General features: G+C 46.0%; 1 protein-coding gene across 5 annotated transcripts in view; it reads left to right on the top strand.

The window, feature by feature from the left end:
- Positions 1–724: 724 nt before the first annotated feature.
- LOC123362275 overlaps positions 725–24,976 on the top strand; it is a 108,368-nt gene continuing 84,116 nt past the window's right edge. For 2 of the 5 annotated variants that reach the window (XM_045002710.1, XM_045002709.1), the window contains exons 1-4: positions 726–1,192; positions 1,731–1,820; positions 3,809–3,916; positions 11,631–11,715. In XM_045002710.1, the coding sequence (XP_044858645.1) occupies positions 1,025–1,192; positions 1,731–1,820; positions 3,809–3,916; positions 11,631–11,715 (451 nt within the window). In that variant the 5' untranslated portion in view covers positions 726–1,024. Of the gene's footprint in view, positions 1,193–1,730; positions 1,821–3,808; positions 3,917–11,630; positions 11,716–24,976 lie in introns of all 5 variants that reach the window. The other 3 variants (XM_045002713.1, XM_045002711.1, XM_045002712.1) reach the window with 3 other exon arrangements.

Genomic DNA, 24,976 nt, shown 5'->3' with positions numbered 1-24,976 from the left:
CAAACTCCCTCCCAGAGCATGGACCCTTGCCCCAGCCTGGTGAAAATGAGGGAAGGGGGAAACGGAGTGAGGGGGCGTGGCCTCAGAGAAGGGCCTTGGTGTAGGGGGCGGGGCAAAGGTGTTTGGGTTTGTGGGAGGAGACAGCTGTGGAAATTTAGGAAATGCCTGCCAAAGCCTGCCTGGTAAATAACAGCAACGAGAGTCAGTCAATATCAAATATATTCCAATAATTTTTTTTTGCAAAGATTTAGAAAGAATGTGTTTGGATTATGTGGGGTACTCATTATTGCATAGCAATAGATCCTATTTACGATGGTTTTTAAGTACCTGGGACCCAGTCCTGCACTTCTTATTCAGTCAATACTCCAGTCCCTGCACTTCGGGGAAGGATGGTTTGAGTGATTATTTGGGGGCTGGAGGGGGGCAGGAAGAGAAGAAGGGGGATAACAAAATTTGGATATTTATGCCACGCTGTGGACAAGGCAGATCGCAAAGCTCAGCGGGAAGTGAGGGGGCGCGCAGGGATGAAGCCAGCTGTGATTGAGAAGCGCGGCCTGCGGAGCTGCCTTCCCGAGGAGATAAAGTGCATCTGGCCTGGGGGAAAAGGCCTTTCCAGCAAGTGACTGGCTCCCCATCCCACCCCGGCCCCAAGGAAGGAAACTAGCGACATCCTCCAGTGAGTAACAAACCAACCCACCCTCCGGCCGGGGTACGGGACCGGCTGCCCGGCCCTTTGCCCTGGCTGGCGCCTTGCCGCGGGGGCGGGGAGCGGCCTGGTGCCGGCGGCCCGGGCAGAGCCGGGGTGAAACTCTCCCTGCGCCGGGGTGTCACCGAAGGGGGGGCCTAGATCAGCGGAGGTGGCGAAGCTGGGGGCGGGGTGTGGCTGTAGGGAGGCCTCAATGCAGCTCTCACCCCTCCTGCGGCCCCGCCCTCCCGGTGCCATGGAAACGCGGCCTGTTGTCCCCAGCGCGGCGGGCCGCCTGGCGCAGCACGGGGCTCCGCGTGGCCCGTCAGGCCGCCTTCCATGGACTCGGCCAGGGCCTACTGCCTCCCGCAAGTCCCCGCCTCGAGCCCCGCCCTTTCCTTCCCCTCTTCCTCGGCGGCGGTGGCGGTCCTAACCCGGGCGCGGGCGCGGGCCGAGGCGCAGCTGCGCTCCGCGGTAGCCTGCGAGCGGGCCATGCGCTGGAGCGAGGTGACTCCGCCCGCCTCCGCCAGAGGGCGCTGGGCAGGGGCTGGGCGGCATGGGGGATCCCCCCGCCCCCCAAGGCTAAGCAGCGCCCGGCTGGGTCGAGGCCGGGATGGGAGACAGCGCCCCTGCCTGCCGCCCTTTCCCGGGCTAAGCAGCGCCCGGCTGGGTCGGGGCAGGGATGGGAGACAGCGCCCCCCTGCCTGCCGCCCCTTCCCGGGCTAAGCAGCGCCCGGCTGGGTCGGGGCAGGGACGGGAGACCCTCGTTGGGAAGGGGTGTCTTAATCACATTAGATATGCAATAAGTGTTCTTCATCCCAGCCACAGCAAGTAACCCAGGACAATGATAACTTTGCTGTGGCACTAATTTGTGGCTATTTGTGCTCTGGCATGTGCTCTCCTAGGCAGATGAGGTTGAGCCTGGTGTCCAGAGGAGCTGAGTTCAGCTTTTGCACTCTGCAGTGCTTCTCATTTCTTACTCACAAAAACTCCCAGTCTGATGCTGGCTTTAGGTCATTTTGCCATTTATGTTTTTTGCTTTCAGGTTGTTGAACATTATACAGCACTCTTGAAAACTCTGAGCAAAGAGGAACTTCCTAAAGACTTTGAGCCTGGGCCTTACTATTCACAACTGGTAATTTAAAAAACGTTTCTCAGGTGACAAGCAGGATTGTTAGCTCTTGCAATTTTATTACAAGTCTTCTAATAGATGGTCTTTCTTAAAATCCTAGCTTCTGAAGTGATGTGATTATGTGAAAATACCAGCTTTCATTTAAAAAAAAAAGTTTGTCACGTCTGCAGAGAAAATTGGAACCCTAAAGGCTCAATTACCGGAAGGCAAATAAAAAGAATCGTTTAAAAAAAGTCTCATGACTTTTAATTCAATCACATGATTTTGGGAGACTTCGCTCATGACTTTTGAACACTCAGGGTTGACAGTACTGGAAAAATGTTGTTTTACAAAATGATACAATGGCAGGCTCCAGTTCGGCAATCAGATCTTTGTGGATGGACCCTCGATATCACTAGGGCACTACATGTGTGCAAGAGTTCATCTGGGTCTGGTTGTAGGATTGGAGACTTCATTTGGATAACACCAACATGTGAATGTATTATATTTTAAGAACATATAACTGAATTATATGTTTGAGCCACATTTATCTGACTAGATGCCAGGGAAGCTGAGAGAGCACACTGTCTGGTCAGATGAAAGAGAGAAGCAGAGCTGTTAGCTTACTGATGCATGGTTGTGCTGGAGAGCACAAGGTAGTGGTGGAGAGCAGTGCTAATGTCAGTGTTGTCATCCCCGCCATGTTGACGTATCTGATGGGATGGGCCCTTTGTGCATCAGATAGAGTACTGGGGGAGAGCTGGTTACAGCCTTCAAAAGGTGCAGTAATATTCCCTCATAGGATTAAATTCTGACCCCATTGAAGTAAATGGTAAAACTTCTAATGACTTCACTGTAGGGTTGCCAACTTTCTAATTGCACAAAACCGAACGTCCTAGCTCCAACCTTTCTCTGAGGCCCTGTCCTCTGCTCACTACATTCCCCCTCCCTCGTTCACAGGGCAGGGCGCTGGGGTGCAGGAGGATGTGCGCGCTCTAACTGGCAGTGCGGGCTCCAGGTTGGGGCCAGAAATGAGGGACTCAGAGTGTGGGAGGGGCCAGTGGGAGTGCAGAACTGGTGTTTGGGCCAGGGGCAGTGCATGGAGCTCGGTGGCTCCCCTGCCTAGGAGCTGGACCTGCTGGCTGCTTCCGGGGTGCAGCGTGGTGCCAGGACAGGTAGGGACTAGCCTGCCTTAGACCTGCAGCACCCCTAACCAGACTTCTAACAGCCCGGTCAGTGGTGCTGACCGGAGCCACCAGGGTCCCTTTTTGACTGGGCGTTCTGCTCAAAAACCGGACACCTGGCAATCCTTCTTCACTGGGGCCAGAGTTTTACCATGATGGAGCCCTATTTGTCTGTAACATTGGCTCCAGTGTGCAGCTGCCATATGTTTCTTCATTGCAACTACAAATACTTGTCTTTAGAAACCTGAAATAAATTAATGCAGGTTGGTTATGCTGGTCAGTTGAGGATTAAATCATTTTCTCGGCCAGGCTTATTGCATCTGGCAGAATTTTAGGACAGGGGCAATTTGCACCTGTTCTTACCTCTGCAGATTTACAACTGTGCCATTTTATTAATATGAGGCCTGCTTAGTTTTGTGTTCCATTTGCAGTATTTTAAATTAATTTAGGTGATATACAAAATCTCTCTTGTAGCTTATTAGAGGGACTACTGATTTTGTAATGTGAAATATTAATGATATTATAGTTCTCTTCTGGACAATGTACTTTAATGTTCCAGATAATCATTGAAGGGCCAGACCTTCAGCTGACGTAAGTGACATAATTCCATTTATTTCAATGGAGTTAAGCTAAGAATCTAGCCCGAAATAAATAGTACCTAGGGAGTAGCTGAGGGAATAAATTTGAAATTATTTTAGAATACAAATGTGTGAAACGATTGTCCAAGAGAAATGGTAAAACAAATTAAAAACCAGTCCCAAACATGTTCAGAACCTCAGCAATACTAAAACTTCAATAATAATTTGAGATTCTGGTTGTGTATTTCAGCTATTTGAAACCTATTATCATTTAGCTGTAGCTTTCCAAAGACAGAATCACCATGAGGAAGCAGTTCAAGAGCTTAATAAAGCAATAGACGTTGCATCTATCCCTAAGGTAAAACTGCAGTAGTATTTATAGTTTGTATATTGCATAACGAGTACCTTTTTATGTAAAAATTCAATCAATGATTACATCAGAGGAGTGTGCTTTAAGATATACTGTCCTGTGTCTACCTTGTGGTTTTATTATATTATATTTATTCTAAAGTGAATGACAGCTGCATCTTAGGCCTTGTCTACACTACAAGACTATTTCGAATCAACTTAGTTCGAATTTGTGGATTCGACCTTATGAAGTCGAATTTGTGTATCCATACTAAATACACTAATTCGAATTTCTGAGTCCACATTCACGGGGCCAGCGTCGACTTTGGAAGCAGTGCACTGTGGGAAGCTATCCCACAGTTCCCGCAGTCCCCGCTGCCCATTGGAATGCTGGGTAGAGCCCCCAATGCCTGCTGGGGGGAGAAATGTGTCGAGGGTGGTTTTGGGTGTCGTCATTGAATCGTCAATCACAACCTCCCTCCCTCCCTCCTTGAAAGCGCCTGCGGGCAATCTGTTCGTGCACTTTTCTGGTCAGTGACAGCGCGGACGCCACAGCACTGCAAGCATGGAGCCCGCTGCGATCATCGCCGTTTTCTCCTCGCACTTTATCGTCCACCTCTTCCACAGTCAGCTGCTGAGAAATTGGGCTACTTTTCAATGGTGCTGCAAGCACTGGGGGACCATAGGGGACGTTTTACAAACATCAACGTCGGGTGGCCGGGCAAGGTTCATGATGCGTGTGTTTTCAGGAACTGTGGGCTGCTCAGATGCCTGCAGGAAGGTAGTTTCTTCCCGGACCACGAAATAACTGTTGTGGATGTGCAGATGCCTATAGTCATCCTCGGGGACCCAGCCTGCCCGCTAATGCACTTGCTCATGAAGCCCTATACAGGCGCCTGGGACAGCGACAAGGAACTCTTCAAATACCAGTGAGCAGCGTGACCTGTGACTGTTCAGTTTCTTTACAGAGAAGCTGAACCTGCCCCTGTTTCTTTACCCAGTTACTGTTGACTCTCCTCTTCGGTTACATGCCCCGTTCACCCCGTTACCCCCACTTCCAGCACACGTGTAAAAATAAAATACATGTCCCATTATTACTTAACAAAGGTTTCTTTATTCATGACTTTTCGTGAAAGGGTTGAAACTGGGACGCAGACTGTGCTGGGTAGGGTGTGCGGTGATGTAAAGACCGCCTCTAAACTCAAGGAATGACAGGCTCCTGCTCCTAGAGCGGTCCGCAGTGCCGGAATGCTTCTTTCAACGGAGCCTGCCATCCCTCTTTATGGAATTCTGTGTGCGGGCGGATATGTGACCTTGTGGTGGAGGAGGACGGATACAGATTCCTCAGCTGCGTGACTCAGCGGTCCAGGACAAGGACCGCTGTATAAGATCTGTAACCGCCCTCCCCCGCTGCAAAGTCACATCTCCCCGCCCACACAGATCCTGGAAAACACCTCCCATACCGACCAGGGTGCCTACTGACTGCACCGTGTGTGTGACCCGCTGCTGATCCTGCCCCCCTGTCTGTACCCTGGGAAAGGTGACTGTCCTATGCAATTAACCACCCCCTTCCCCACGCCCCCCATTCAAACACAGTCTTCTTTGAAAAAACATAACGGAAACAGTAATTAACAGCAAAGCATTTTTATTAATTAAGTAGACAGTTAGGGGATGGGACTGGGATTGGGACTACTGTGAGTCTGGAAGTGAAGGACTTCGGCAAATGTACGGTATGAGAGCTTTTGGGTACTTGAGCACTGTGCTGTGGTGCAGTGACAGTATTCATGTCCCCGGCCGCCCCTCCTCCTGATTATTTTCGGTGAGGGGGGTATGGGACTTTGTGGCGGGGTAGTGCGGTTGCAGATACACTGCAGGGTGTCTCTGTCCTCCTGCGGTCCTGCAGAACATCCACAAGGCGCCTTAGCGTGTCCGTTTGCTCCCTCACTAGTCCAAGCAGCGTTTCAGTCGCCTGCTTCTCTTCCTCACGCCACCTCTCCTCCCGTTCGCTGTGTGAGCGCTGGCACAGAGAGACGGTCTCCCTCCACTGGCTCTGCTGGTCCGCCTCTGCTAGGTAGCAGCCCATACGTTCCTCGAACATCTTGTCCCTTGTCTTTTTCTTTCGCCGCCTAATCTTTGCCAGCCTCTGCGAGGGGGATGCTATGTCAGGTCTGGAGACAGTGGAAGCTGTGAATGGGAAACAGGGAGTGAATTCCTTGCAAAGATACATTTTTGCGAACAATTAACTGAGTCTAGCCTGTGTCTGTGAATTCTGGGTTGAGACCCCTGTGCCTGCTGGGGCACAAATAATTTTCGCGGTGGATTCTGGGTAAATGTCGCCAGTCATTACTTCCTCTGGGAAAGCAACAGCAGACAATCATTTCAAGCCCGTTTTCCCAGAATTGCCCTGGCATACGCCATAGCGTGGCAACCATGGACACTGTTTTGCCTTTTGTGTATGTCACCGTATGTGTACTAGATGCCGCTGACAGAGGCGGGCCAGCAGCGCTACACAGCAGCATGCTTTTGCTTTTGCATGACAGTAGAGATGGTTACCAGCCATATTGTACCATCTACCATACCATAAATTGGTAATAAGATGGTAATAAGATGGGCATGGTTACCTGTCCTTTTGCACTGCCCCATTTGGTGCTGTCATAAGTGCCCCTGGCTGAGCAGCCAGGGGCGCAAAAGCAAAAATTGGGAATGACTCCCTGAGTCAATCCCTCCTTTTTGGTATCTAAAAATAGAATCAGTCCTGCCTAGATTATGGGCAAGTGTACTAGAGAACCACTGTATCATAGAACCAGAGAGCACAGCTGCTCTGTGTCCGATCCTGCATAAATTTGGAGCTGTATGCTATTCACAAGGGGGTGCTCCTGCAACAACACCACCTGTTCATTCCGGCCTTCCCACAGCCTTCCTGGGCTACCATACCATTGTCCCACCACTTGTGTGATGAAGTAATAAAGAATGCAGGAATAAGACACAGTGACTTGTTTGTGAGAAATGAGTGGAAGGAAGCCTCCAGCTGCAATGATAGTCCAGGCAGGACATTAATTACTGTGGATGAAGGAGCCCATCATCCCTCTGCTAGTCCAGCGGCAATTCAATCTTTTCTTTACACATGAAGGGTGGGGGCTGATGGAGCTCAGCCCCCTGTTGCAATGATGAGGACAGTTAACAGCCATACTGCACCATCTACCATGAAAAATTAGGGCCAGGCGCCCTTGATCGACCTCACAGATGCTAGTACGCATGGTTACCAGTCCTTTTGCACTGCCCCATGTGCCAATAGGCTGATGTTGAGGACGGATACCCATCTTTTTGTACCATCAGCCATCCATAGCGTGGGGGGAGCAAGGATGTTGGTGTTGAGTGCTGCACCATCGCGTCTATCTGCAGCATTCAGTAAAGATAGGGTGACATGTAAAAGAGTCAACAGAGGATTGTTTTCACTTCTGGTGGTGGGTGGGGTGTGTGCGCAAATTGCTGAACTATGCCCTGACCCACCGCAGACACTGTGTTTGACCCTAGAAGCATTTGGAGCTCATCCAAGAATGCAAATAGTTTTCGGAGACAGCAGGAACTGTGGGATACCTTGCGTCCTCATTCCCCCCTCCCTCCATGAGCGTCCATTATATTCTTTGGCTTTCCGTTACGCTCGTCACGCAGCTGCGTGCTGAGTCTGTGCTATGCCGTCTGTCCGTAGATTTTTTAAAAATACTTTGGACCAGGCGTAAAATTACAGTAATTACCCTAATTAGATGCAGGAGTCTCCGAGCGAGATCACCCTGAGGACGGTCACTGAAGGAGATAGAGAGCTCATGCTGCGTGAAAGCTAGCACGAACCAGGGCCTGATGCAGCCGTGCTCGGGGAGGCAGTGCTCCCTGAGTACCTCATGAAAGCCTTGCGCGGAAAAGTGTGCTACCACGGAGCACCCAATAAGGCAGCTCTCCCCAGGAACCTCCTGCTGATGCTTTTCGATTAACACAAGGAGAGCTTCGTGGAGATCTCCAAGGATGATTTCTGTTCTATCCCCATATATAGAGAGCCCTCCTTTTCACACAGTTAACTTTTATTCTTAATTATAACAGGAATCTTAACATGGTTAAGCACTTACCGACTGCTCCTTCCCCTGATTCAGGGTCCGGGTTAATGGCCGGGGAGGGTTGTTGGGGGATCTCCGTGACGGCGTTGTAAGCGCTCTCGCCTGCCTCGTCCTCCACAAACCCTTCCTCATCTTCCCCGTCCGCGAACATCGCCGAGGAACTGGCTGTCGACACTGTCCCATCATCAGAGTCCACGGTCACTGGTGGGGCAGTGGTGGCAGGCTCCGTAGCGTCCGTTTGCCGCTTTGATTTTTTGGTAGCCTTGTCTGGGGTCCTTGATTTTCACGCGGCACTGCGTTGCATCCCGCCTGTATCCTCTGTCTCTCATGGCTTTGGAGACCTTCTCGTAGGTCTTTGCATTCCGTGTTTTGGAGCGCAGCTCCGAAAGCACAGACTCCTCGCCCCACACACCGATCAGATCGAAGAGTTCCCAGTCAGTCTATGCTGGGTCCCTCTTTCTATTCACAGATAACATGAACTCCTCTGCTGGAGAGCTCTGCATCGTTGCAGGTGCTGCGGAGCTCGCCCCGATGTCCAGCCAGGACGTCAGATTCAAAGTGCCCAGACAGGAAAATGAATTCAAATTTTCCCGGGTCATTTCCTGTGTGGCTGGTCAGAGAATCCAAGCTCCGACTGCTGCCCAGAGTGTCAACAGAGTGGTGCACTGTGGGATAGCTCCCGGAGCTACTAAGTTCGATTTGCATCCACACCTAGCCTAATTCGAGCTAGCCATGTCGAATTTAGCGTTACTCCACCTGTCGGGGTGGAGTACCGAATTCGAACTAAAGACCCCTCTAGTTCGAATTAAATGGCTTCCTGGTGTGGACGGTTGAGTGGTTAGTTCGAATTACCGCTGCTAAATTCGAATTAAAGTCCTAGTGTAGACCAGGCCTTAGAGTTACAGCTACTGTACATCAAAATGAGATCATCCAGTATAATAAACACCACTGCATTTGGAGACTCAGATCAGACAGAGCCACAAATAATCCATTTTCTGAATATATTAGATTATTTTATGCTTGCACATTGCATTAAGCATATTAGAAATTGACCTGTAAGACATCTTTGAATAAAATTAGAGGGTGTTTTAGGTAATGGGAGGGAGGAAGAAGCTGAAATTTCCCATTTCCTACCCTCACAACCTCCACTCAGTTTAAGTCTGAGTGGTCACTATATTTGAAAATGAGGAATGGACCTTGACTGCTGCAAATGTTGGGATCCTTTATAATTATGAATCAGTGATGTCATCTACATCTAATGCAGGGGCGGGCAAACTTTTTGGCCCGAGGGCTGCATTGGGTTTCGGAAATTGTATGGAGGGCCGGCCTCCACCTCCTATCTGCCCCCCTCCCCCCCCCGGGACTCCTGCCCCATCCAACCTCCCCCCCCCACATTCCCTGATGGCCCCTCCGGGGACCCCTGCCCCATCCACACTCCCCTGCTCCCTGTCCCCTGACTGCCCTGGACCCTCACCGCCCCATCCAACCCCTCCTCTCATTCCTGATGGCCCCTTGGAACCTCTGCCCCATCCAACCCCCCCTCCTCATTTGGGGTCACCAAATGAAATTAATAGGCAGCAGGTTTAAAACAAATAAAAGGAAGTTCTTCGTCACACAACGCACAGTCAACTTGCGGAACTCCTTACCTGAGGAGGTTGTGAAGGCTAGGATTATAACAGTGTTTAAAAGAGAGCTGGATAAATTCATGGAGGTTAAGTCCATTAATGGCTATTAGCCAGGATGGGTAAGGAATGGTGTCCCTAAACTCTGTTTGTCAGAGGTTGGAGATGGATGGCAGGAGAGAGATCACTTGATCATTACCTGTTAGGTTCACTCCCTCTGGGGCACCTGGCATTGGTCACTGTTGGTAGACAGGATACTGGGCTAGATGGACCTTTGGTCTGACCCAGTACAGCCGTTCTTATGTTCCTTCCTGACTGCCCCCCCCCCCCGGGACCCTTGCCCCCTATTCCCCCCCCTGACTGCCCGGACCCCTATCCATACACACCCCCGACCACCGCCCTGAACTCCCCTGCCCTCTATCCAACCCCCGCTACTACGTGCCCACTTACCGCACTGCCTGGAGCAAAGAGACCGGGTCAGGCTGGGCTCTGCAGCTGTGCTGCCCCAGGAGCTCACAGCCCTGCCGCCCAGAGCATTGCACCGGGGTAGGGGGGGACAGCAGGGGAGGGGCCGGGGGTGAGCCTCCCGGGCCAGGAGCTCAGGGGCCAGGCAGGATGGTCCCACGAGCCATAGTTTGCCCACACCTGATCTAATGCCCTTTAAGTTAAGGGCTTGATCCTGTGAGGCCTGAGCACTCCTGTGAGGTGTTATGCTGGAATGTGTGGGCATTGACGACATTCATCACCTCACAGGATTAAGCCCTCTAAAGACAAGTAACTTCTTTCCTAATTTTGATGTCTGAATTCCATTTACTAATGGCAATAGGATATTCTAGACAGCTTCTAATGTGCTTCTGGGATAATTAGTCATTGGGGGCTCGATCCTCAACTCCTGATAACTTCGATGGAAATTGCAGCCTCTCAGCCCCTTGCAGGAGACGCTTAGAATTTAATGGGATCTTACCCTTGGTCTTTGACCTTGTGCTTTATATACTCTAAGGCATGTTATAATTGCACAGGAATCCACCATTTGTCAAAGCTGATTAATTCATAATATTTTTAAATTTAGACTGAGTTTGAAATCGTAAGGAAAAAGCAGAAACTTTTTCTGTGAAATAGTTGATTAAATTCTGTTCCATGTGAATATATGGGTCAAAGTACAATGTTTAGATTAATGTCTGAGATTTCATGCACACCCTAAAGTCTTTCCAATCTAGAAATTTTTGATTGCCAGGATAAATTATATCTAAGGTAATTGGAAACAATCGTGCCATGCTAGTCATAATTTTTTTTTACCACTGGCATTGACAGCAATTGAATTATACTTTAAGGAATAATAATAAATGATTTTGTAAATAGGAAACAATGTGAGTAACAAGCAGTAAAAATGGTCATAAAATTGATGAACAAACTGAAAATTAGACCATTAAAATCCTCTGGCACCGTAGGCTCTAAGTTCACTTGCTCTTTGTTCAGATAATATTGTATAGAAATGGATGCTGCATTTTTTTTTTGTTTTTGAATTTATCTGTGTGATACATCTGTACTTTTTGATTAAACACACTTAATGGTAACTGCACATTGGCTTTGCAGTTCATGTGCAATCTCATTAAATTCCTTCATTTTTTCCCTCCAAGGGAGTAAATTGATTTATATGAGCATGCTGCTAATGTTATATAGCTCCTTGTCTAGCCCCTTGGGTTCTAATGTTTTTTAAACTCAGTACAATTATGGGAAACGTTACACTGGAATGATGACATAAATCATCCCCATAGGAGTCTGAGCAGTCTGGGGAATAATCTTATAGAGCCCTGCTGAGGTAAATAAGAACAGTAATTTGAAATAAATAAAAGACCAATGGTGCTAATATGGATGGCTCAAGAATATCATTAAGTTCATAATGGCAGGTTTGTTTGGTGTAACAATGCTGGATGTACTGTAAAGTTGCTTTTTAGATAGTACCTGAACTGTAATGTTACAATCTTCTCTCCAGATTGCCTGTCAAGTTGGATGTGTTTCCAGAACTTTCCTTCATACACCACTATTTGCGAGAAGAGCATATGCATATGTAAAATGTGGTGAGACACCCTAGCTCCCTATCTTAACTTAGTAAATAAACATTGAAATTCCAAACTGAGAGATTTTTCTGGAACACTTTTGCTCTGCCTTGCACTTTTATTATAATTAGCAGCATGTGGGAAATATTGGGTGAGTCTGGAGATAAATATACATTCACTTAGCTTTGCAGCTTTCCAGGAAAGATTTATGTGCTGACAGCAGGGTGGATTTTAAGGGACAGTAGGGGTGCTCAGAGCAACTTACAGTCTCCAGATCCCCTGAGCACAGTGTGACTTTGATAAATAGGGATCCTAGTGGCCAGCTGCTTACTTGCTGAGTGCATAGAATTATAGGGTTGGAAGGGACCTCAGGAGGTCATTTAATCCAACCCCCTGCTCAAAGCAGGGCCAATCCCCAGACAGATTTTTACCCCAGTTCCCTAAATGGCCTCCTCAAGGATTGAAGTCATAACCCTGGGTTTAGCAGTCCAATGCTCAAACCACTGAGCTATCCCTCTCCCCCAGTGAGGGCTTCTCTTCTAAGACTGGTTCTTGATGACAGCCCAGTCCCTTCATTATCTGCAGGTCAGCAAAGGAATAAAAATACAAGTTTAAGAGGTAAAATGAAATCAATTTTTAAAAGAAATACCTTAAAAGTTTGTAAGCATTTATGCATTTTACCTATACAAATGTGATTGAGTAATTAGAGAATGGAGCATATTTACTATTGAGAAATACTTTACAGTCTTTAGGAACAAAGGGAAAAAATCCCCAAAGACTAAGTAAACAGCAAATTTAATACAAGTTTTATCTGACCTACAAAATTCTCAAATTAAAATAAAAATAAAGCATAAAGGAGCTTCTCAGTTTCAAGTCAGGAGCTATTGGTGGGGTGGGGGGGAGAATTTAGCTATCTGGGCTCAAAGCATCAAATCAAGACCTGTGTAATACAAAGGGATCCAGACAGGAGGACCTTCCCCATAGACCTATTAATTTCAATGTGAATTGAGGCAGGCATAAAGGTCCATGTGTGGATCCTTTTGTAGGATCTTGGTTCAAAGAAACCCACATTCAGCAAGATTTAATAGCATTTTTATTTATGCATACATAAATAAAAAGTTTAATAATGTTACAAAGTAGAGATGTATTTTATTGAATCTGAAGACAACAACTGTACTTTTCCATCAGAGGCATGTGTGGGAAAATGCACTATAACAAATTGCATAACTGAAAGTGTACTCTGCTTATGCAAAAACTTAGGTGTGAAAATGTGCATACTAAATTGCAGGCATGATTTTAGGACCACTTCAGAAAATTTATCTCTAGTACTTTTCTTAATAATTACTGAACTAGTATTAAAACAAGATGTAAACATGTACCGTTTGTAACATGGCCGGTCATGCCATTCTTAGAAATGACGCCACATTTTTCAGCAAATATTGATTTAAAAAAAAGTTCAAGTAAAAAAAAAATCTAAAATAGTTAAAACATTCTCTATAAAAAGGATGGCAGGAAAACTTTTGGTTTGTGTTTGATTTAAGATATCAATAGTAGATTTTTATAAGGGAATTAAAAAGGACTGAAGCAGTTCCAAAAATTTGCAAACAAGGTCTCAACTCATCCCTACCTTCACCCTCCATCGTAGATTTCTAGTTCTGCTTCTCTCTCTTTCTCTCTCTGGCCCAATGACTATATATGTATTTATCCACAGTGTAACGTTCACTGGCGGGGAGGAGAGAGACACAGACACACAGACACACAGACACACACACACACACACATATGCTGTAGTGAAGTAGTTAAGGCCCCACCTGGGCAGTGGGAAACCCAGCATCCAGTCCTCCCGCTCCAGTTGCTTTTCATTATTCATCCACAGTAGAACAACTTCAATAGGAGAAACTGATGGAGCCTCACATCAGAATATCCCATGGCTCAGTGGTTAGAGTGCTTTCTTGAGATGTGAGACCCTTATTCAAATCCTCTTTTCCTCTCAGGTTGAGCTAGGAGTTGAACCTGGATCTCTCACATCCCAAGGCAAGTGCTCTAACCAGTGGGCTAAAAGTTACTGGTCTGGTAGGTGCTTCTGAGCATGTCTACAGCAATGCACATGAATTAGGTGGCTAAACACCTATCTTCCCCTGGTTTGGGAATTTTTGGGGGGCTTAGGTGGGAAATAGGTTCCAGATGCCTAAAAGGAGGGAGCAGTGCACATGCCCAGAGGCAGAAAAACAGGCACAGAGGGAATTTTTACCCTGAAAATATAGATGCCAGGTTAGTTTAGCCACCTACAGGGTTTGGTGAGAATTTTGTGGATTGCAGTGGAGCCAAACCTGGGATTTAGGTGCCTAAATACCTTTGTTTCTGGGCCTAAGCAATTTCTTGGCTCACCAGCAGCACCTGTTGAAAATACTACAGCCCTGTTGCAAGCCCAGTTAGGCTTGTAATTGGTTGTTTTAGTTGAACAAAACATAAACTTGAAAACAATGCATAACCTTCAATGTATTTTCAGCTCACAGCGAACACCAGAATGGCATCAAACAAGCAACCAGTCTCAATAGGATTTTGGGGTCGCCTTGCTTTCAAAAAGAAAACTATATAGCAGCAGAGCAACATGTACATATTCAGATACCCACAGTCACATTCATTGGCTAAATACCCTGTTCTATTTTGATGTTAACCCGGTGATAGTGAATGCACTCAGAAATACTTTGAGACTATATGGGTAATAGATTGTTATGTGAGTCCCTGATGAAATGTAGAGGCAATGGTGTTCAGTGATTAGGGCACTTGACTGGGGCTCAGAAGTCCTGGGTTCTACATCTACCGCTACCACCAACTTGCTTTGTGACTTTGAAGATGTTGCTTCACTTTTGGTTTTGGTACTTTTGTTTCCCTTCTTATCATTCATCTGTCTTGTTTATTTAGATTGTATATTTTTTCTGGATTGTCTCTTAGTGTGTGTTTGTACAGCCCCCTAACACAATAGAGCATAACACAATTATATCATTATTCGTTATTTGTATTTCAGTAATGCCCCGGAGTCCCAAACTGAGACTGAGGTCCCATTTGCCATGTTGTCCTGTGACTGGCATCTCTGAATTAAAAACAGCCAGTTGTGGTTCAAAGATCCATATTTTGCTTTGATTGGGACAGAGTGAGCAAAAACAACACAAGTATTATCTGGGAATTATTCTTTGTGACTCAAATCCAGTTAAAGCTCACTGCAGAATACTCTTGGGCAGTAAAGGGTCTGGCAATTCCACATCATCTAGGTGCATGTGGAAATTGGGCATATTCTCTTCTTTGCAATTCAGGTTCTGATATCTCCCTCATCACTGTAGTATCTGAATGCCTTCCAATAGTGCCTTAAATGATGTGACTAACATCTGTCATGTGTGGTTCATGCTCTCATCCTTTTCCTTGCAGGAGAATTGTGTGTGCACTGTAGTGGTTTATAGTGGCAGAGTTGTTATTATTATTTTTTAAGTAATATGAGTTAGGCTGCACAACTTAAGTTGACGTAAGTTATGTCGCTCAGGGGTGTGAATTAGCCAACCCCCTGAGCGACATAAATTATGCTGATTTAAGTGCTGGTGTAGACAGCGCTATGTATGTGGGAGAGCTTCTCCCACTGACATAGCTCCACCACTTGTGGGGGCCGGAGTAATTAAGCTGATGAGAGAGCTCTCTCTGGTCGGCTTAGAGCAGCTACCCAGAGAGCTTACAGTGGCGCAGCTGCACTGCTGTAAACTGTCTAGTGTAGCCATAGCCTTAGTAACATACTCTGCAATGGAGCAGGGGACACCATTATCCATGTTATCTCCTCCAATGAAAAAGCAACAGGAGGTAGGTCAGGGGAAGAAATCTCTGCAAGCATCCTCCCTGTGTCTCTGCATCTGTTCTGGCACCAGCTTCTTGTCTCATTCACTCCTTCTCCCAGCTCAGCCAGACCCTAGGCTGCACAAAAAGGGCTCTGCAAGTTTGGAAAGGAACATTCCAAAGGGGAAACGGAGGTCCTCCTTTCCTGTGGAAGAGGGGAGATTTGCACCCTGAGCTCCCCTCCATGTATAGATCTGGGTATTCTGATCTGGCCCCATTAATTTAAAATGGCCATTGAAGCCCATTCCAGCATGTTTTAGGGAATTATGGCACCATATGTTGTCCAAAAATATCTGTTCTCCAGAGGCAAAAAGAATCACAGAGTTTAAGGCCAGAAGGGACCACCATGTTATCTAATCTGACCTCCTGCATATCACAGGCCATCAACACCAACTAGTACCTGCACACTAACCCCAACAACCAAAATTAGATCAAAGTGTCACAGCCCACAGAAGATGAAACTATTATGTGTCACAGGCAGAGAATAGGAGAGACTGAAATGCATCAATACCAGAGGCCCCTGCCATGGCAGGGAATTGAAAAGTGAGATATACGCAGAAACTCCTGGCAAGTGACCCACACTCCATGCTGCAGAGGAAGGCAAAATACTGCTAAGGTCACTGCTAATCTGACTTGGAAGAAAATTCCTTTCCTGCCCCACATCTGGTGATCAATTAGACCCTGAGCATGTGAGCCAGAACCAGCCAGCCAAGCACATGAGACAGAGAATGCTCGGTGCCACCTCAGAGCACTGGCTCACACCATCCAGTGTCCCATCTCCAGCTGTTGCAATCTCTGATGCTTCAGAGGAATGAGACGAAAAAAAACCAAACCAAAACAAACCCAACAGAATGGGCAGGGTGGGGGGTAGGTAGAGGCCCTTCCCCACCTCTATAGGTGACCAGCTAAAGCCCCGAAGCATGAGATTTTAGGAACATCAGGCAAACCAGAAGATACCCTCCCCCAGGAATGCGGAACCCCGCCCACCATCATTACAGACAACCCCATACAGTCCCACTCATAAATTCATTGATCTCTCTGTTTGTTTACAGTCAGTTTATACTCATTTCTTCATGTGCCAACTTTGTCCTATATCTTAAATACCTCTTCACGCTGCTGTTTGTCAGCTGATGGCAGTACATAGCACAAGGCTATTTCTTTTGTGGAGGATTTGAGATTTTGGCAGCTAATGCAAATACTGGAATTTTGCTCATTTTAACAACACTTCTAAAACTTCCTGCAAGGCTTTTGCTGACCATGTTAACCCTGATATGTATGAAGTAGTTCAGCAGCCCGTGATGGACCTGATGAAAAATCCAGATGTTGTTATTCTGCTGTGAATCCATAGTCATAAAGCAACACCATATAAAGAACAGGAGTACATGTGGCACGTTAGAGCCTAACAAATTTATTTGAGCATAAGCTTTCGTGGGCTACAGCCCACTTCATCGGATGCATGCAGTGGAAAATACAGTAGGAAGATAGATATATAGATATAGATATGAGAGAGAAAGAGAGAGAGAACATGAAACAATGGGTATTACCATACACACTCTAACAAGAGTGATCAGTTAAGGTGAGCTATTATCAGCAGGAGAGAAAAAAACTTTTTGTAGTGGTAATCAAAATGGGCCATTTGCAGCAGTTGACAAGAAGTTGTGAGGAACAGTAAGGGGGGGAGGAAATAAACATGGGGAAATAGTTTTACTTTGTGTAATGACCCATCCACTCCCAGTCTTTATTTAAGCCTAATTTAATGGTGTCCATTTTGCAAATTAATTCCAATTCAGCAGTCTCTCGTTGGAGTCTGTTTCTGAAGGTTTTTTGTTGTAATATTGCGACTTTTAGGTCTGTAATCGGGAGATTGAAGTGTTCTCCGACGGTTTTTGAATGTTATAATCCTTGACGTCTGATTTGTGTCCATTTATTCTTTTACATAGAGACTGGTTTGGTCAATGTACATGGCAGAGAGACATTGCTGGCACATGATGGCATATATCACATTGGTAGCATAGGCGGCAGGTTTGTAAAATTTTTGGTGTGGCCCAAAATGGTGGTGCCCCCCCACTCCTGCCCTGTAAGCCGATATAAAATGAAGCTACAACGCGTCAGTGCCACAAGATTACAAGGTTGGAGAAGGGGTAGGGGGTTCCAGGGGCCAGTCAAGGGACAAGGAGCAGGGGGGGTTGGATGGGGCAGAGGTTCGGAGGGGCAGTCAGGGGACAGGCAGCAATTGGATAGGCATGGGAGTCCAGGGGGTTTATCAGGGGACAGGTAGGGGGTGGGGTCCTGGGGGGAAGTTGGGTGGGGTCTCAGGAGGGGGCAGTTGGGGACAAGGAGAAGGGAGGCTTAGATAGGGGCTGGGGTCCCAAGGGGCAGTTAGGGGCAGTTGTCTCGGGAGTGGGTAACGGGGGACAAGGACCAGTGGTGCTTAGATAGGGGGTGGGGGTCCTGGGGGGGCAGTTGGGGCAGGGGTCTGGGGAGGGGGCAATCAGCGGCCAGGGGCTGGGATTCAAAGGGCTCTGAGCTGCTGGCAGCCGCGGGGAGCCCTGAGCCCTTTAAATCCCAGCCGCGGCGGCTGGGATTCAAAGGGCTCTGGGCTCTCTGCCACTGCGGGCAGCCCAGAGCCCTCTGATTCCCAGCCGCGGCTGAGATTTAAAGGGCTCTGGGCTCTCCGCGGTTGCAGGCAGCCCAGAGCCCTCTGATTCCCAGCCGCGGCTGGGATTTAAAGGGCTCTGGGCTCCCCGCGGTTGCAGGCAGCCCAGAGCCCTCTGATTCCCAGCTGCGGCTGGGATTTAAAAGGCTCTGGGCTCCCCGCCGCAGCGGGCAGCCCAGAGCCCTCTGATTCCCGGCCGCGGCTGGGATTTAAAAGGCTCTGGGCTCCCCGCAGCAGCGAGCAGCCCAGAGCCCTCTGATTCCCAGCCGCGGCTGAGATTTAAAGGGCTCTGGGCTCCCCGCGGTTGCAGGCAGCCCAGAGCCCTCTGATTCCCGGCCGCGGCTGGGATTTAAAAGGCTCTGGGCTCCCCGCCACAGCGGGCAGCCCAGAGCCCTCTGATTCCCGGCCGCGGCTGGGATTTAAAAGGCTCTGGGCTCCCCGCAGCAGCGAGCAGCCCAGAGCCCTCTGATTCCCGGCTGCGGCTGGGATTTAAAGGGGCGAAACCTAGCTCCAAATATTGGTGGAGCAGAGCCCCTGATTTTGAATATTCCTGGGGCTTTAGCTCCACGAGCCCATATAAGTTGGTGCCCATGATTGGTAGATGTGCAGGTGAACGAGCCTCTGATAGTGTGGCTGATGTGATTAGGTCCTATGATGGTGTTCCCTGAATAGATATGTGGACAGAGTTGGCAATGGGCTTTGTTGCAAAGATAGGTTCCTGGGTTAGTGTTTTTGTTGTGTGGTGTGTTTGCTGGTGAGTATTTGCTTCAGGTTGGGGGGGCTGTCTGTAACCGAGGACTGGCCTGTCTCCCAAGATCTGTGAGAGTGATGGATCGTCCTTCAGGATAGGTTGTAGAACCTTGATGATGCGCTGGAGAGGTTTTAGTTGGGGGCTGAAGGTGATGGCTAGTGGCGTTCTGTTACTTTCTTTGTTGGGTCTGTCCTGTAGTAGGTGACTTCTGGGTACTCTTCTGGCTCTGTCAGTCTTCTTCTTCACTTTAGCAGGTGGGTATTGTAGTTGTAAGAACGCTTGATAGAGATCTTGTAGGTGTTTGTCTCTGTCTGAGGGGTTGGAGCAAATGCTCTTGTGTCGTAGAGCTTGGCTGTAGACAATGGATCATGTGGTGTGGTCTGGATGAAAGTTGGAGGCATGTAGGTAAGTATAGCGGTCAGTAGGTTTCCGGTATAGGGTGGTGTTTATGTGACCATCGCTTATTAGCACTGTCGTGTCCAGGAAGTGGATCTCTTGTGTGGACTGGTCCTGGCTGAGGTTGATGGTGGGGTGGAAATCGTTGAAATCATGGTGGAATTCCTCAAGGGCTTCTTTTCCATGGGTCCAGATGATGAAGATGTCATCAATGTAGCACAAGTAGAGCAGGGGCGTTAGGTACGAGAGCTGAGGAAGCATTGTTTTAAGTCCACCATAAAAATGTTGGAATACTGTGGGGCCATGCGGGTACCCATAGCAGTGCAGCTGATTTGAAGGTATATGTTGTCCCCAAATGTGAAATAGTTATGGGTGAGGACAAAGTCACCGTTTAGTTTTTTCTGAGGCTAACACTGAACTGAATAGAAAATTAGTTCTTAAGAATAATTGTATTTCATTGTAAGGTGTTTCTAGTGTATTTCTGGGTGTACCTTTAAAATTACAGATCACAAAAGATCTGGTTCTCTGAGACAATGATCTAACATAAAAGCCTTTGATTAGTATTGTGACCAGCTTTAGAAACTTTGCACAGTCTGAATTTCGGCATCCAGGACAGGATGGATTCATTTAAATCACCAGTTTTAATCATGATTTAAACCAGCAACCAGGAAACCTTGATTTAAATAATAAATTTTAATCATGTTTTGCATTTGTACTTTTTAGTTATTTTCATTGACAAAAATTGATTTTTTCATTAGTTGGTAACCATTAAACTATGTTGATTTGCAATTAAATGTAGCCTTTCACTAAATATGGTGCTTCTTTTTGCTAGTCAGTAGAATAAACTATATACACCTTTATTTGAACAGTTATATAGCTTAACTTACATTTATTCATTCTTAATTTTTACATTTTTATTATGTTAGGAAAAGGTGAATGATGCATTTCTGATTTACTAGATGTTGATTAATTTTTTTTACTTGTGATTTGTGTAAAGCTCTATTTGGATGGAAATTCAAATTAATTTAAAAATGCACAACCAGCATTTTTAAATTAAATAAGTTTCTTAAAATTTATAAACTTTTTTCTTATCAAAATGTATCTAAAATATTTTGGTGTTTATAATTAACTGATTTATTAAACAGAGGAAATATTATCTGTATTTAATTAACTGAACTGATTATTTCTTGTCACTATGCCCTTCAGGGTGTCAGAACTAGTAGATCTGACCCTCTCACATCTGATTTTTATTCATAGACTGGAAAGGAAAACAAGCTTTCCTGCTTTTTCAGCTGCCAATTGGTTTCTTAACTTAATTGAGATCAATTACTAGTTTGTTCTATCTGAATAAACTGAAATGAAGAAAATATTCTCTTTGCTCCTGCAGAAAAGCTGCTGCAGTCAAAAGCTGATTTAGCAGTTAAACGAACTCTGGGTCCAGGTTATAGACTCATAGACTTTAAGGTCAGAAGGGACCATTATGATCATCTAGTCTGACCTCCTGCACAATGCAGGCTACAGAATCCCACCCGTCCACTTCTATAACAAACCCCTAGCCTATGTCTGAGTTATCGAAGTCCCCAAATTGCGGTTTGAAGACCTCAAGCTGCAGAGAATCCTCCAGCAAGTGACCCGTGCCCCATGCTGCAGAGGAAGGCGAAAAACCTCCAGGGCCTCTGCCAATCTGCCCTGGAGGAAAATTCCTTCCCGACCCCAAATATGGCGATCAGTTAAACCCTGAGCATGTGGGCAAGACTCACCAGCCAGCACCCAGGAAAGAATTCTCTGTAGTAACTCAGATCCCATCCCATCTAACATCCCATCACAGACCACTGGGCATACTTACCTGCTGATAATCAAAGATCAATTGCCAAATTAATTGCCAAAATTAGGCTATCCCATCATACCATCCCCTCCATAAATTTATCAAGCTTAGTCTTAAAGCCAGATATGTCTTTTGCCCCCACTACTCCCCTTGGTAGGCTGTTCCAGAACTTCACTCCTCTAATGGTTAGAAACCTTCGTCTAATTCTTAACCAATGATTTCAACCAGTTCAGTGGTTTGACTTTCTTTAAAACTTTGGCAGCAAGTATGTACTGCTTCATGTTATTTTTTGTATTTAAATTGTACCATAGAATCTCTATGGATGGATAATTCCATGCTCTAAAAATAAGAATATAGCAGTAGGGCTATATTACTGACCACCTGACTAGATGAAATGACTAGTGACTGTGAAATGCTCAGGGAGATTAGAGAGGCTATTAAAATAAAGAACTCAGTTAAAATCCCCCATTATTACTATCTTCATATTGACTGGGTACATTTTACCTCAGGATGGGATGCAGAGATAAAGTTTTGTGACACCTTAAATGACTGCTTCTTGGAGCAGCTAGTCCTGGAACCCACAAGAGGAGAGGCAATTCTTGATTTAGTCCTAAGTGGAGCACAGGATCTAGTCCAAGAGGTGAATATAACTGGACCACTTGGTAATAGTGACCAAAAATTTAACATCCCTATGGTGGGGAAAACACCGCAGCAGCCCAACACTGTAGCATTTAATTTCAGAAAGGGGAACTACACAAAAAGGAAGTTAGGTAAACAGAAATTAAAAGGTACAGCGCCAAAAGTGAAATCCCTGCAAGTTGCATGAAAACTTTTAAAAAACACCATAACAGAGGTTCAACTTAAATGTATACCCCAAATTAAAAAAACATAGTAAGAGAACCAAAAAAGTGCCACTGTGGCTAAACAACAAAGTAAAAGAAGTAGTGAGAGGCAAAAAGGCATCTTTTAAAAAGTAGAAGTTAAATCCTATTGAGGAAAATAGAAAGGAGCATAAAGTCTGGCAAATAAGTGTAAAAATATAATTAGGAACACCAAAGAAGAATTTGAAGAACAGCTAGCCAAAAAGTAATAACAAAAAATGTTTTAAGTACATCAGAAGCAGGAAGCCTGCTAAACAACCAGCGGGGCCACTAGACGATCGAGATGCTAAAGGAGCACTCAAGGATGATAAGGCCATTGCGGAGAAACTAAATGAATCTTTGCATCAGTCCTCACGGCTAAGAATGTGAGGGAGATTCCCAAATCTGAGCCATTCTTTTTGGTTGACAAATCTGAGGAGCTGTCCCAGATTAAGGTGACATTAGAAGTGCTTTTGGAACAAATTGATAAACTAAACAGTAATAAGTCACCAGGACCAGATGGTATTCAAATGTGAAATTGCAGAACTACTAACTATAGTCTGTAACCTATCATTTAAATCAACTTCTGTACCAAATGACTGGAGGATAGCTAATGTGATATCAATTTTTAAAAATGGTTCCAGAGGTGATTCCAGCAATTACAGGCCAGTAAGCCTGATTTCAGTACTGAGCAAACTGGTTGAAACTATAGTAAAGAAAGTAAAAAATTGTCAGACACATAGAAGAACTTAATTTGTTGGGGAAGAGTCAGCATGTTTTTTGTAAAGGGAAATCATACCTCACCAATCTACTAGAATTCTTTGAAGGGGGGGTCAAAAAGCATGTGGACAAGGGGGATCCAGTGGATATAGTGTACTTAGATTTTCAGAAAGCTTTTGACAAGGTCCATCACCAAAGGCTCTAAAGCAAGATAAGCTGTCATGACATAACGGGGAAGGTCCTCTTATGGATTGGTACCTGATTAAAAGTTAGGAAACCAAGGGTAGGAATAAATGGTGAATTTTCAGAATGGAGAGAGGTAAATAGTGGTGTCCCCCATGAGTCTGTACTGGGCCTAGTTCTATTAAATTTATTCATAAATTATCTGGAAAAGGGGGTTGTGACAGACCCAGGCCAGTGGGGTACAGGAGTCTGGTAGAGGGCAAATACATTGGTCACTGGATGAGTAGTTTTCTGTTCCCTGAGTGACCAGAGCAGGGGCTGCACTAGAGTAATCAGGAACCTGCTAGAACCAATTAAGGCAGCCAGGCTGATTAGAACACCTGCAGCCAATCAAGGCAGGTTAATCAGGGCACCTGGGTTTAAAAAGGAGCTCACTCCAGTCAGGGAGGGGGGAGCCAGAGGAGAGGAAGTGTGTGTGAGGAGCTGGGAGCAAGAGGCGCAAGGAGCTGAGAGTGAGAGGGTGTGCTGCTGGAGGACTAAGGAGTACAAGTGTTATCAGACACCAGGAGGAAGGTCCTGTGGTGAGGATAAAGAAGATGTTTGGAGGAGGCCACGGGGAAGTAGCCCAGGGAGTTGTAGCTGTCATGCAGCTGTTACAGGAGGCACTATAGACAGCTGTGATCCACAGGGCCCTGGGCTGGAACCCGGAGTAGAGGGCGGGCCCGGGTTCCCCCCAAACCTCCCAACTCCTGATCAGACACAGGAGAAGTTGACCCAGACTGTGGGGAAGATCACTGAGGTGAGCAAATCTGCCAAATAAGTGCAGGACCCACCAAGGTAGAGGAGGAACTTTGTCACAGGGTGAACAGTGAGGTGGCAAAATTTGCAGATGATACAAAACTACTCGAGGCAGATTGCAAAGAATTGCAAAAGGATCTCTCAAAAGTGGGTGACTGGGCAACAAAATGGCAGATGAAATTCAGTGTTGATAAATACAAAGTAATGCACATTGGAAAACATAATCCCAACTATTCATGATGGGGTCTAAATTAGCTGTTACCAGTTAAGAAAGAGATGTTGGAGTCATTGTGGATAGTTCTCTGAAAACATCCACTCAATGTGCATCGGCAGTCAAAAAAGCAAACAGAATGTTGGGAATAATTAAGAAAGAGATACTTTCTGTCTTATTATCTAGCATATTGCCACTATATGAATCCATGGTACACTCACATCTTGAATACTGCGTGCAGATGTGGTCGCCCCATCTAATAAAAGATATAGTGGCATTGAGAAAGGTTCAGAAAAGGGCAACAAAGATGATTGGGGTATGGAACGGCTGCCATATGAGGAGAGATTAATAAGATTGTGACTTTTCAGCTTGGAAAGAGACGACTAAGGGGGAATATGATTGAAGTCTATGAAATCATGACTGATGTGGAGAAACCAAATAAGGAAGTGTTATTTACTCCTCATAATACAAGAACTAGGGGTCACCAAATGAAATTAACAGGCTGCAGATTTAAAACAAACAAAAGGAAGTATTTTTTCACACAATGCACAGTCAATCTGTGGAACTCCTTGCCAGAGGATGTTGTGAAGGTCAAGACTATAACAGGGTTTAAAAAAAAAAAGGACTAGATTAGTTCATGAAGGATAGGTCCATCAATGGCTATTAGCCTGGATGGACAGGGATGGTGTCCCTAGCCTCTGTTTGCTAGAAGCTGGAAATGCATGATGGGATGGATCACTTGATGATTACCTCTTCTGTTCTTTCCCTGTGAGGCACCTGGCATTGTCCACTGTTGGAAGACAGGATACTTGGCTAGATAGACCTTTGGTCTGACCCAGTATGGCCATTCTTATGTTCTTAAATTAAATGCTTTTAATAGATTACAATAAGTTTAGCCCTTGACTTTGACAACCTATTTCAAATTTAATTTTAAATAGGTTTATTTTTTAAAAATCCCTGTATTTAAATTTAAAGGTATAATTTAAAAAAAAAAAGTTTTTTT

This window comes from Mauremys mutica, chromosome 1 (assembly GCF_020497125.1).
Source record: "Mauremys mutica isolate MM-2020 ecotype Southern chromosome 1, ASM2049712v1, whole genome shotgun sequence".
In the NCBI taxonomy this organism is placed as follows: domain Eukaryota; kingdom Metazoa; phylum Chordata; order Testudines; family Geoemydidae; genus Mauremys; species Mauremys mutica.
The sequence above is the reverse complement of the archived record's forward strand: the minus strand, read 5'-3'. Positions and strand labels throughout refer to the sequence as shown.